This window comes from Puma concolor, chromosome A3, assembly GCF_028749965.1.
Source record: "Puma concolor isolate L17-30 chromosome A3, mPumCon1.1.hap2, whole genome shotgun sequence".
Taxonomy (NCBI): Eukaryota; Metazoa; Chordata; class Mammalia; order Carnivora; family Felidae; genus Puma; species Puma concolor.
This window is the reverse complement of record NC_141669.1, coordinates 49,180,402-49,193,313: the sequence shown is the minus strand read 5'-3', so window position 1 is coordinate 49,193,313 and position 12,912 is coordinate 49,180,402. Positions and strand designations below refer to the sequence as shown.

The 12,912-nt window shown below is 37.5% G+C and overlaps 1 protein-coding gene across 2 annotated transcripts in view; it reads right to left on the bottom strand.

Moving 5' to 3' along the window:
* GCFC2 (GC-rich sequence DNA-binding factor 2) overlaps positions 1-12,912 on the bottom strand; it is a 55,935-nt gene that overhangs the window by 40,292 nt on the left and 2,731 nt on the right. For both annotated transcript variants that reach the window (XM_086700745.1, XM_025932042.2), the window contains exons 2-5: positions 12,058-12,183; positions 7,564-7,788; positions 6,084-6,181; positions 2,927-3,042 (exon numbers count right to left, since the gene is read on the bottom strand). In XM_086700745.1, coding sequence (XP_086556871.1) covers positions 2,927-3,042; positions 6,084-6,181; positions 7,564-7,788; positions 12,058-12,183 — 565 coding nt within the window. The remainder of the gene's footprint in view (positions 1-2,926; positions 3,043-6,083; positions 6,182-7,563; positions 7,789-12,057; positions 12,184-12,912) is intronic.

Sequence of the window (12,912 nt, the reverse complement as noted above, 5' to 3'; positions counted from 1 at the left end):
AAAACCTAGTAGTGCAATTGCTGGGTTGTAGGGTAGTTATATTTTTAATTTTTTGAGGATGCTCCATACTGTTTTCCAGAGTGGCTGCACCAGTTTGCATTCTCACCAGCAGTGCAAAAGAGATCCTCTCTCTCCGCATCCTTGCCAACATCTGTTGTTGTCTGAATCGTTAATGTTAGCCATTCTGACAGGTGTGAGGTGGTATGTCATTGTGGTTTTGATTTGTATTTCCCTGATGATGAGTGATGTTGAGCATTTTTTCATGTGTTGGTTGGCCACCTGGATGTCTTCTTTGGAGAAGTGTCTATTCATGTCTTTTGCCCATTTCTTCACCGGATTATTTGTTTTTGGTGTCGAGTTTGAGTTCTTTATAGATTTTGGATACTAACCCTTTATCTGATATGTCGTTTACAAATATCTTCTCCCACTCCATCAGTTGCCTTTTAGTTCTGCTGAGTGTTTCCTTCACAGTGCAGAAGCTTTTTATTTTGATGAGGTCCCAACAGTTCATTTTTGCTTTTGTTTCCCTTACCTCTGGAGACGTGTTGTGTAAGAAGTTGCTGTGGCCAAGGTCAAAGAGGTTTTTGCCTGCTTTCTCCTCAAGGATTTTGGGCTTTCTGTCTTACGTTGAGGTCTTTCATCCATTTTGAGTTTATTTTTTGTGTGTGGTGTAAGAAAGTGGCCCAGGTTCTTTTTTCTGCATGTCGCTGTCCAGTTTTCCCAGCACCATTTGCTGAAGAGACTGTCTTTATTCCATTGGATATTCTTTCCTGCTTTGTCAAAGATTAGTTGGCCATATACTTGTGGGTCTATTTCTGGGTTCTCTGTTCTGTTGATCTGAGTGTCTGTTTTTGTGCCAATGTTTATTTATTTTTGAGAAAGAGAGAGAATGAGAGAGAATGAGAGAGCGAGCAAGCAGGGGAGGGGCAAAGAGAGAGGGAGATACAGAATCCGAAGCAGGGTCCAGGCTCTGAGTTGTCAGCACAGAGCCTGACGTGGGGCTTGAACCCATGAACTGCAAGTTCATGACCTGAGCTGAAGTCAGTGTTTAACTGAATGAGCCACCCAGGCGGTCCTTGAAGGACTTGTAATAACAATTTTTTGTAAGGCAATTCTAATGGTGATGGACTCCCTTGGTTTTTACTTATCTGAGGTCTTTATTTTTCCTTCATTGTTGAAGGACATTTTTACTGGTTATAATTATCTCGGCTGGGAGTTTCTTTCAGCACTTTGTACACATCATCCCAGTCCTTCCAGCTTATAAAGCTTCTGTTGAGAAATCTACTGATAATCTTAGGGGGATCCCTATTACGTGAAAAGGTGCTTTTGTCTTGCTGCTTTCAAATTTTTTTCTGCCTTTGAAAATTTGATTGTCTCAGTGTGAGCTTCTCTGGTTTATCCTTCTAATCTTTTGAGCTTGAACCTGGATGTCTACTTCCTTTCTCAGATTGGTAAGTTTTTGGCCATTAGATCTTCAGACAAGTTCCTGCTCCACTCTCTTCTCCTATGTGGACTTCCATAATGTGTACATTGTTCTGCTTGATGTGTCCTGTAAGTACCTTATGTTTTCTTCACTCTTCTTCATTCTTTTTTCTTTCTGTTCCTCTGACTTGTAATTTCAAACCAATGGCCTTTGATGTTACTGCTTCTTTCTTCTGCTGGATCAAGTAGGTTGTTGACCCCCTCTAGTGAATTTTTCAATTCGCTTACTGTATTGTTTGCCTACAGAATTTTTTTTTTTAATAGTTTTGTTTTGTTGATATTCTCACCTTGTTCATGTATTGTTTCCCTGATATTGTTGTGTGTGTTCTCTTATAGCACATTCAGCTTCTAGAAGTAGATTATTCTGAATTGTTTGTCAAGTAATTCATAGATCTCTGTTTCTTTAGAATTGGTTCTAGAGATTTATTTTGCTCCTTTGGTTGTGCCAGGTTTCCCGATTTCTCCGTCTCTTGTTATTTTTTGTTGTTGTCTTGTACATTTGAAAATGCACTTAAGGGAAATAGCTTCATATAGTGGAAGAACATCACCAATCAGCCTGGCTAGAGATTTGGAGGGCAGGGAGAGGTCTTCTCAAATTTTTTACAAGGAATACATCTCCTCTGGGTTTCTATATGAAACTTCCCTATATGAATTTGTGGGTTTTTTAGGTGTTTGTAGTCTCTTGCTCCCTTTGGTGTTTGTCTGAAGTCCTCTAGGCTTTCTGGGTGTGCAGCAACTGAGCTCTCTTTTGTTCTCTGTGGCCCCCAGATATCCAAGGTATGACATTCAGGATGCTGACATAGCCAAGGCAGGAAACAGTCCCTTAGGCAGTTCCTCCAAAAGCCCAAACATTAGATGTATGTTTCACTCTTCTTTTTTCCCTCTCAATGGAGAGGCTGTGAGCTGGGCTTTTTTGTTCTCTCACAAGCAGTGTGGGCTTGCAAGAGTGGCTGATGCCACTGAAATGAAATGGCTTTTCTTACCCATTACCATGTGGCTCTTGGCTTTGAGCTTGTTTGGGGTAGTGCAACTTTCTAACTGGTTTCTGGAGTTCTCATAAAGGCTTTTTGGACTGTATATTGCTAAGTTGGTATTCTAGGAAGAAATGAGGTATGGAGTTTCCTACTATGGCATCTTGCCATCACTCCCAACTTATTATTTTTAAAAATTAAAGGTTATTTAACAATGCAGATACAAGCTTACAAAAATATTAAAATAAGAATTTAATACTTATGAATTTTAACCATGTGGTACCTATTATAAAGATTAAAATGACCTATATAGAAAGGAAATCAATTGTACTAGTGGGGTAACACAGGTGATGCTATTTTTTCCTACAAATATGTTTAATATTAGTGTTTGTACTTAATAATTAAAAAGAACATAGTGCTTTTTTCACTATTAAATGTCTGGGACAAATTATTTTAAAATCAATACTACTTACCTAGTATTTAATTGCTTCTTTATAATTTCTAAATTTACTGGTGGAAATGAAGTGGAAGTATCAAACTTCTTCACTGTCTGAGATTCACTGTTGTAGGAAAGATCTAGGTCTCGTCCCTAAAAATATGAAAATTTGTATTGTTTTAAAAAACTCGTTAATCTTACAAATATCAACAGCATGAGAGAAGACTGGGTATCCAATGTCTCACCAGCTCAAAATTCCATGCCTTTGACATTTTTCATAGTTACAATAAAACGTTTTTATAATTCTCACAGTTTTAAAATATGGAACTTTAAATATGCATGCAAGAGGCAAATTACAAAATCTTACTTTTCACAAAAGCTTGCTTTTTGGTTATTATTTATTTTAGAGAGAGTGCACAAGTGGGGAGAAGGGCAGAGGGAGAGACAGAGGGAATCTTAAGCAGGTTCCATGCTCAGTGAGGAGCCTGACGTGGGGCTCAATGCCATGACCCCGGGATCACGACCTGAGCCGAAATCAAAAGTTAGACCCTCGACCAAATGAGCCACCTGGATGCCCCCCATATTATGCAATTTTAAAATTAGTTATAACTATGTAATAGAAACAGGGGAAAACATTTATAACATGTCAAGCAAACAAACCAGAATTTGAAATTGTATGCTATTGTGGTTCCCAAACTACATGCCAAGGCATCCACGTGAACTCAAAGGGATGCTATGAAATATTTTAAATATACATTTTATTTATTTGAAAAAAAATTGTTTTAATCTTTATTTTTGAGAAAGAGAGGGAGAGAGAGACAGAGCATGAGCAGGGGAGGAACAGAGAGAGGAGACACAGAATCCAAAGCAGGCTCCAGGCTCTGAGCTGTCAGCACAGAGCCTGACACGGGGCTTGAACCCACGAACTGTGAGATCATGACCTGAGCTGAAGTCGGACGCTTAACCAACTGAGCTACCCAGGTGCCCTTAAATATACATTTTAAATATGAACGTTTTAAATATTTTCAGGGAATACATATTCATCATTTATTGAACTACTAGTTTTAACTAGTTCATAGCTCCAACATTAGATTGTGCTACAGTCCTTTGATGAAGTTTTATTAGTGAAGGTGGGTTTTTGGTGGATGTAATAAAAAGCAAGTACCTACTGAAAATCAATTTAGAAAGGAGAATGGCAGTGTCTAATCTTGAGGTGTCATGCAGTGCCCAAGAGGTGCACACATTTCATTAGTAAATGTGGTTATTTAAAAATGAAATTAAAAGATTTTTTTTCTTCAATTTATCAGTGTTATTTTTTCCAAAGACTACTGAGTTATTAGGACATAAATAGTATTAAATTCTATTGCCCTAAGTACTCAATAAATGGAATTGCTTTAGTACTTCTTTTGGCCTAAGGGCATCAGAATAAAGTTAAAGACACTGTGGGTTCCATGAATGGGAAGTCTGGGAATTTCTGATATACACTATGCCTATAATTAAACAAATACTTAAAAAGGAATTATGCAAACCTGAGCAGAGTAAGGACTGTGACATGTTTTTTTCTCCAAGTATTTTTTTTTCATGCTGTTGCTACACTGATTTTACTAAAAAGGGGCGGGGGAACCTAAATCTATTATAGTTATAAAAATAGCCCTCTAAATCATTTCTCTGGTCAGAGATTTCTAAATATTGTTACAACCAAAGACTTACCTTTACTTAGCTTCTTAGTTTTAATAACACGGAGATCTTAACAATACTTTATTTAGAAGAGCAAATAATCTTTCAAAGCACTGTTTTTTGCTTTGTTTCTTGTGTGTGTGCAAGCAGGGGAGGGGCAGAGGGAGAAATTCTTAAGCAGGCTCCATGTCCAGTGTGAAACCCAACATGAGATCTCATGACTATGAGACCATGACTGGGGCTGAAATCAAAAGTCGGACACTTAACCAACTGAGCCACTCGGGTGCCCCTCAAAGCATTACTGTTAAACAGATTAAAAAATAATAACTTTATGTAATGTATCAGCACTTTATTTTAAATCATTATGATTTTGAGACTTATAGCCACCTACTCATGTAGGTAACATTATCTTCCCATTTTATTGATGAAAAAACAGATTTAGAAACTTTGGGGAGCCTCGGTAGCTCAGTCCATTAGGCATCTGACTTCGGCTCAGGTCATGATCTCATGGCTCCTGGGTTCAAGCCCTGCATCGAGCTCTGTGCTTATAGCTCAGAGCCTGGAGCCTGCTTCAGATTCTGTGTCTCCCTTTCTCTCTGCTCTTCCCCGCTCACACTCTGTCTCTTTCTCAAAAATAAACACACACACACACACACACACACACACACACACACACACACACACACACAAAGAAAAGAAAAGAAAAGAAAAGAAAAGAAAATTAAATAATTTGCTCAAAGTTTCACAAATATTTATTGACCACTCACAACATTAGGCACAGAAGGATAAAACACTGAATAGTTCATAATTGTCGACCTCACGGAGCATATATTTCAGTGGTGTAGCCAGAACCCAAATCCAGGACTTTTGAGCTCAAGAACAATTATTTTTTTTTATTAGTTTTGCTCTAAACATATTTGTTTAAACTTTACATTTACACACCTACCGTACGTTGCAGTCACCATAAAACTAAAGATAAAAAAAACATGGTCCCCTTAAGTGGCCTAATAATATGTGGAAGGTGTTTATAATCTAGTGGGAAAAGAACATGGTATGTAAGTTGTAGTGAGTTGAACAGTGACCAAAAGATACGTCTATGTCCTAACCCCTAGAACATGTGAATATGACGTACTTGGAAAAAGAGTCTCTGTGTTTGTAATTAAGCAAAGTATCTCAAGATGGGAACATCCTGCATTATCTAAGTGGGCCCTAAATCCAATGTTAAGTGTTCTTGTAAAAGACACATAGAAGCACAGAGAAGAAGGCCATGTGAAGGAGACAGCAAGGGGTTATGCAGTCACAAAGCAAGGAACACCTAGAGCGACCAGAATTTGAAAGACAAGAGAAGATTCTTGCCCCTAGGTATTCAAAGGGTGCACAGTCCCACTAACACCTTGCTTTCAGATTTCTAGCCTCCACAACTGTGAGAAAAATCAATGTCTATTTTAAGCCATCAAATTTGTGATAATTTGTTATAGCAGCCACAGAAAATACACATGGTATAAAAAAATTATTACCTTTGTGATTTTAACTGCTTTCCTCATCTGCTGCCGTTCCCAAATATCTTGAGTTTCATCTTCCTGACTTTCTTCACTTGTTTCTTCATTTCTAGGTGCTAGGGGGAAAAAAAAAATCATGAATGGTATTTATCCCTTCTAATAGCATCAGCTAACATTTTTGGGGGGCTTATAATGTGCTGCTGGCTTAGCAGCTTTACATATGTTAACTTATCCTTCACAATTCAGGGAAGAAAGCACTATTATCATCCTTATTTTATAATGAGGACACTCCTATCAGGAATTTAATAATAACTTGTCTGAGAAATGTGCTGAAGAGGAGACCTGAATCTGGGAATCTGTACTCATCACCAAACTGTCCCACTAAAAACACTTCCATAGTTTCACATATGGAGAAAAAAACTTGAAAAAAAATGAAACATTTGGTATTCCTTAACAGAGATTATAAATTCTTTTTTTTAAAATGCTTATTTATCTTGAGAAACAGCAAGAGCCCACAGACGAGCAGGGGAGGGGCAGAAAGAGAAGCAGAGAATCCCAAGCAGGCTCTGCGCTCGATCTCATGAACCATGAGATCATGACCTGAGCGGAAATCAAGAATCAGATGCTTAACCTACTGAGCCACCCAGGTGCTCCCAGAGATTATAAATTCTACCTGAGAATCTAAATATTGAAAAATAATTTCTGGGTTATAAAGAACCAAAAGTCTCATTCCGAAAAAATATTATTTGAAGTGACAAAAATTTTGGTAAAACATATTATTGTTTATAAATGAGAAATGTGAGAATAGTCCTTTGAGACCCAAAGACTATTGGGTTAGGAAATTTTTTATTAGAGCAGGGGAGATTTTAATAAATGAAGCCTAAAATCTCTGTATATGCTTCCATGTTAAAAAAAAAAAAATCTTTACAAAGGTTATAATGAAAGTTTTCAATGTCAAAAATAAGACTGCACAATTTTTTAATCTGTCAAAAAAGATCAAGTGGAGGTCAGACAATATTAAATATTATTACACGTTATGTTTGGTAATAGTATTTTAATAGATTTATCTTTTACAGACTAGGATGTCATTGACCAAATTGGTATTAAATAAAAACCAACTTCTAACACCTTTTAAAATATGAGACATTAGGGGCGCCTGGGTGGCGCAGTCGGTTAAGCGTCCGACTTCAGCCAGGTCACGATCTCGCGGTCCGTGAGTTCGAGCCCCGCGTCGGGCTCTGGGCTGATGGCTCAGAGCCTGGAGTCTGTTTCCGATTCTGTGTCTCCCTCTCTCTCTGCCCCTCCCCCGTTCATGCTCTGTCTCTCTCTGTCCCAAAAATAAATAAACGTTGAAAAAAAAAAAAAAAAATTTAAAAAAAAAATAAATAAATAAAATATGAGACATTACATTAAGTTTTTATGGAGATTTGATCATGATAGTATATTCCAGCAAAAAATCCCTTAATGTTCACATATTGTAAATAAGTTAAGTATGTACTTGTTTCATCAGCCATCCTTTGTCTAAGTGTTTGAGGCTTTGGGGTAAACGGTATTCTCTTTTCATGGTCATCAGGCTCACTCTCAGGATCTTCATCACTGCTTTTCTTCATCCCAGTGATGACAGAGGTATGTTTTACATCCAAAGAAATATAGTCATCTTGGGTCCTGGCCAATTCACGTTTCCTGCGGGCTGCCTGAATAAAAGCTGCATCAGGGATATTTACTGAAAGAAACAAAGAAGGAGACACTGAAAACCAAGCACCAACAGAAATACATATTCCCTGTATTTAAATAAAATAAGAAGGCACATTTTTCTAATTTTTTCACTATTCTGATAGAATGTAACTACACAGCTCAAAACTTACATCCATTATGAAAGAAAATTATTTTTATAGAGATTAAATGTAAATCAGAAAATTAACCAAGTCTAGAAGTTTCAGAAAATATACTGATACCACTTCATTTTATCTTTGAGCTCTCTTATTCATCGGATGTTGTTGCTGACTTTTTGTTGAGGGGTATTTCTCACTTCCAGAAGCTCTGAGATTGTGAGGGGAGTAGGGATGTGGAGAGCTGAACATGGAGTTGCTGAGTCAATGAGAACTGTAGACGTGAGAATGATGGGGGAGAGGCCAGTTAAGACTCACAAAGACGGACGCTGTATTATGCCCTGCCCTACCCCAGACCATCCAAGCATATAGGGAGTGAGAAAGAGACTAAAACCACACAGCCAACTCGGTCTCTAAGGTCCTGTGGTGATTTCCACATGAATAAGTGAAAAAGTGTAAAGAAAATAATCAGGTTCATTGAAGAATATTTAAGTGACAACTTTTAATAGAGCCTTGCTTTAGTTCATTAGTTTTTTGTTTTCATGTTTACTTTTGAGAGAATGAGAGCATGGGTGGAGTAGAGAGAGCGAGACAGAGGATCCAAAGCAAGCTCTGTGTTGACAGCACAGATGTGGGACTCAAACTCACGAACTGTGAGATCATGACCTGAGCCGAAGTCCGATGCTCAACCAACTGAGCCACCCACGCGCCCCTAGTTTTAGTTATTTTATAGAGTATAAACCACATTAATGTGGACTCTTCCAACTCAAAACAAGTTTCTTCATGCATGATCTAAGCTGAAATTTATCTTAACTTTCTGGAAAAAGAACAGTTTCTTAAGCAAAATACTAAGGTAAACAAAATGGGAAAAGAAATTTTCACTACTTGAAGCACTTCAAAATGTTAATTAGGGATTTCAAGCCACCAAGGCTCAAGTAAAATGTTCTAAACTTTACCACAAACTGATCCAGATTCTTTTTTTTTTTTAAGTTTTTTTTTCTTAATGTTTACTTTTGAGAGAAAGGGAAAGAGACCCAGAGCATGAGCGGGGAAGGGGCAGAGAGCGAGCGAGACACAGAGTCCAAAGCAGGCTCCAGGCTTTGAGCTGTCAGCACAGAGCCTGATGTAGGGCTTGAACCCACGAACTGCAAGTTCATGCATGACCTGAGCTGAAGTCAGATGTTTAATTGACTGAGCCACCGAGGCACCCATGATCCAAATTCTTTGAGAAACAGAAAAGGTCATGTGCCTGGAGACGTGAAAATGTTCCAACTTTTGAAACAGAAAAAAAGAGACAATTCAGAAATTACTGACCAAAATGCTTGACACCGGTCCTAAGGAAAACAAAAAGTACTTGAATTATGAAATGATAAGTGGTGATCACTAAAAATCAGTATGTTCATTAAGAACAAGGAATATCAAATCAAGTGATTTACTTTTTATAGACTAGTACTAATTTATAGATTAAGATCAGGGAAATGATGCAGGTCAGATGTTTCTCCATCCTCCCAAAGCATTTAATAGTTTCCTTGTGGATAATGTTAAAATACGTGGGGAAAATTACATATTGCACTGGATTCTTAAGTGGCTGAATAATTACTAAAAAAAAAAAAAAAAAAAGTTGATCATGAAGCACTGTAGTCATCAGCTACAGGGCCTCTGTATTTTGTCTTGTCTGCACTGCCCCTGTTTTAATGATCTTAATGTGATATGAAGATAAAAAGACATGTCTTTAAAGCTTGGAGGGACAGCTAATATAACCTAAAACAGAATTAAGACTCAAAACCTTCACAACAGGCTATATAGCATTTCTTGATGCTGGTTACACATTAGTATCACCTGGGGATCTTGATAATTTACTGGCACCGAAGCTCCCCATCCCAGAGATTCAGATTCAGTTGATCTGAGGTGGAGCTGAGCAACAGTGTATTTTTACAGCCCTCTGGGAAACTTATTGTAAAATCAGGGTTAAGATGATATACTCAGGTTCAAATACTCAAGTGTATGAATACAAAAACAGAAATACTTGAAGTGGAAATGATGTTTGCAAATGACTTGGCGGGGTTTAATAAGTCACAAGAATGGACTCAGCAGTGAGATACTAGTTGTACATAAAGCTAATCCTCTCTCAAGCTACAATAAAGAAGTAAAATTTCAAGAGTATTATCCTCTCTTGTCTAGGCACCAACATCTAGCTCAAAGGTTCCCACAGAGCAGATGCTGCCCAGACATGGAATGAATTAACAAAGTTAGCATTATGCTGTATAATAACAACATGCAGATTTATAAGTTAAATAATTTTCACATATATCATCTTATCTAAGGAGTAGAGATTGAGATCATGCTCCATGAGTAACACACTGTATCTGCAACAATATCAAGGCAGAATTTCACTACTGGATCATTCTAATAATTCCACTGTCTGAACAAAAAAATAAATGCACTCCTTGGTCCATGTACCAATCTCCAAACTTCTCCCATGCCTTCATATTTTCTCCAGAAGAAAAAAAAATGTATCCCTCACAGAACAAGTTTTCAACTCTCAGTGCTTCGGAAACGCACATTTCAGAATGGAAAATTCTTCTCTGTGCTGTACTGTCCTGTACTCTGAGAGACACTTATCATTTCTTGTCTCTAGGGCACTACAGGCCAACAATACCTCAGTCACAATGATGATTAAAAACTATCCCACACATTTGCAAACACTGTCTTCTGTCCTTAGGTGGACATTGCTACCAACACTTTATAACTACTGGCTTAAAAGGCCTAATGTGCCATCTTCTATAGCAGTACTGTGACCATTTAAATTTATCCAAATTCAAAATCCAGTTCCTTAGTTGCATCAGCCACATTTCAAGAGCTCCACAGCTCTATGTGGCTAGCAGCTAATGTACTGGACAATGAAGATACAGACCGTTTTCATCATCAAAGAAAGTTTTATTGGACAGCCCTCTATCTAGAATCTAGACAAGGCCTCACCTATCTCCTAGGTTTCAATTCTTAATACTGGTTTCATCATTAAGCACTTTTGTACCTTGTGAACTTGTATAAGAAAAAAAAAATTACAAGAGCCACTGTTTGTTATTTAATGTTGATAAAGCAGTTATTACTACGTTGCAAGTGTTTAAAAACGCATTTAGGGGCGCCTGGGTGGCTCAGTCCGTTTGAGCGTCCGACTTCGGCTCAGGTCACGATCTGATGGCTCAGAGCCTGGAGCCTGTTTTGCATTCTGTGTCTCCCTCTCTCTCTGCCCCTCCCCAGCTCATGCTCTGTCTCTGTCTCTCAAAAATAAATAAATGTTAAAAAAAATGTGTAAAATAAAAAAAATGTATTTAAACAATTTTAATTTATTTCTTTTATAAAACTACATAATTTTATTTTCTCAGAAGGGGTCCCAGACTTTATGAGACTGACAAGAGTCCACAGCACAAAACAAGTTACAAATCCTTAAGCTTGAGTAATAAGCCAGAAAAATATTTTCAGCTCTGTGAGCCATCAATTCTCTGGTACAGCTTCTAAACTCTGTTGCTGTAGAGCAAAAGCAGCCACAGACACTTATTTGCAAAAGCAGGTGATGGATCATATTTGGTTCACAAGTGGTAATTTACCAAGCCCTGAACTGGACTGACCTTTCTAAAAGACAAAGATGGTCATGCCATTTATTTGCATAAAATTTTCAGTAGTTCTCCAAATCCTGTATTATCTGACTCCAATTTGTCTCTCTGCATTTTTTGTTGTTCCTCTATCTTACGCTCCAACCAAATATTTTCATTCCAACAACTATTTTTAGTTCTCTGCATATGCTATGTTGTCTTCCCTAGAGTTTTACATTTGCTATGTCCAGTACCCCAAACATCCTAACAAATTCTTACCACCCTTCAGATATTGGCATTAATCACCAAGTGTAGCACACTGGTTAAGAACACAGGTTCTGGGGCAGATTGCCTGGGTCTGAATCCTGGCTCTGCCTCTTACAAGCAGTCTGACCTTGGGCGTGTCATGTAATGGAAAAGAGCAGTCAAATCTGGCACTTAGACAATCATTAGTAATGATGTACTTGCCTCATACTTCACTAGAGTTAGTTGTGTTACCAATAATAAGAACCACTGATATAGAAAATACTATTAGAAATAAAGTTAACCAAAATCACAATATTTACCAACCTATTGACGAAAATTCCTCTTCCAGAGAGCTAGAGCTGTTGGATGATGAACTGTGATCATCTTTACTTTCTGGGGAATGATGTGTTTCACTCTCTTCATCCGTTGAAAGATCAACCATTCTGGATTCTAAAAGGACATTTTTTGAATATAACAAAGAGTCAAGATAGTGTAATCAATAACCTAAATTCTACACAACATATAGCATATATACAGTACAGTGTTTTAATTTTCCTCCATGTATTTGAAGCAATGTACAGATCTTTCTCCATTTCCATTGTTTCTGAAACCAATGGATGATCTAATACATGTACAGACTTACCCTATTTATACAATGTACTTATCTAATAAAATATTCTCTTAAAAGATGCAGTGAGAAAAGGAAACCATACAGGAAAAAAAAGACAACAAAAAGTGAAGGCACATTTAAAACAAGAAAGAAAAATAATGGTGGTGAAGTTGAAAAAAACCTAATGTACACTTACTATATGGTAGGCACTGAAATCTGCTTTACAAGGTCTATTTCACACAATTGTAGAATTTCACAATTCCATAAAGTAAATGCCTGCTATTATTGATGAGGACATTGGGGACTAGAGAGGCTAAGTAACATGTCCAGTGTCACAAAGTTACTAAGTGGAGAAGAGGGCTTTCAATCTAATTTCACTCAACTCTGGAATTTAGACTCTCTTTATACCATACTTCAATGGCTGGTGGCAACCAGTCCTGTAATGAGCACTGTGGTCTCAAATCACGAATCTCTTTGCTTCTACTCTGTGATTTTGGGAAGGACAGTCTGCCAAACAGTCTATTAAACAAAGATAACATTAAGAGATAACACCCATAAGGGTGTTGTGA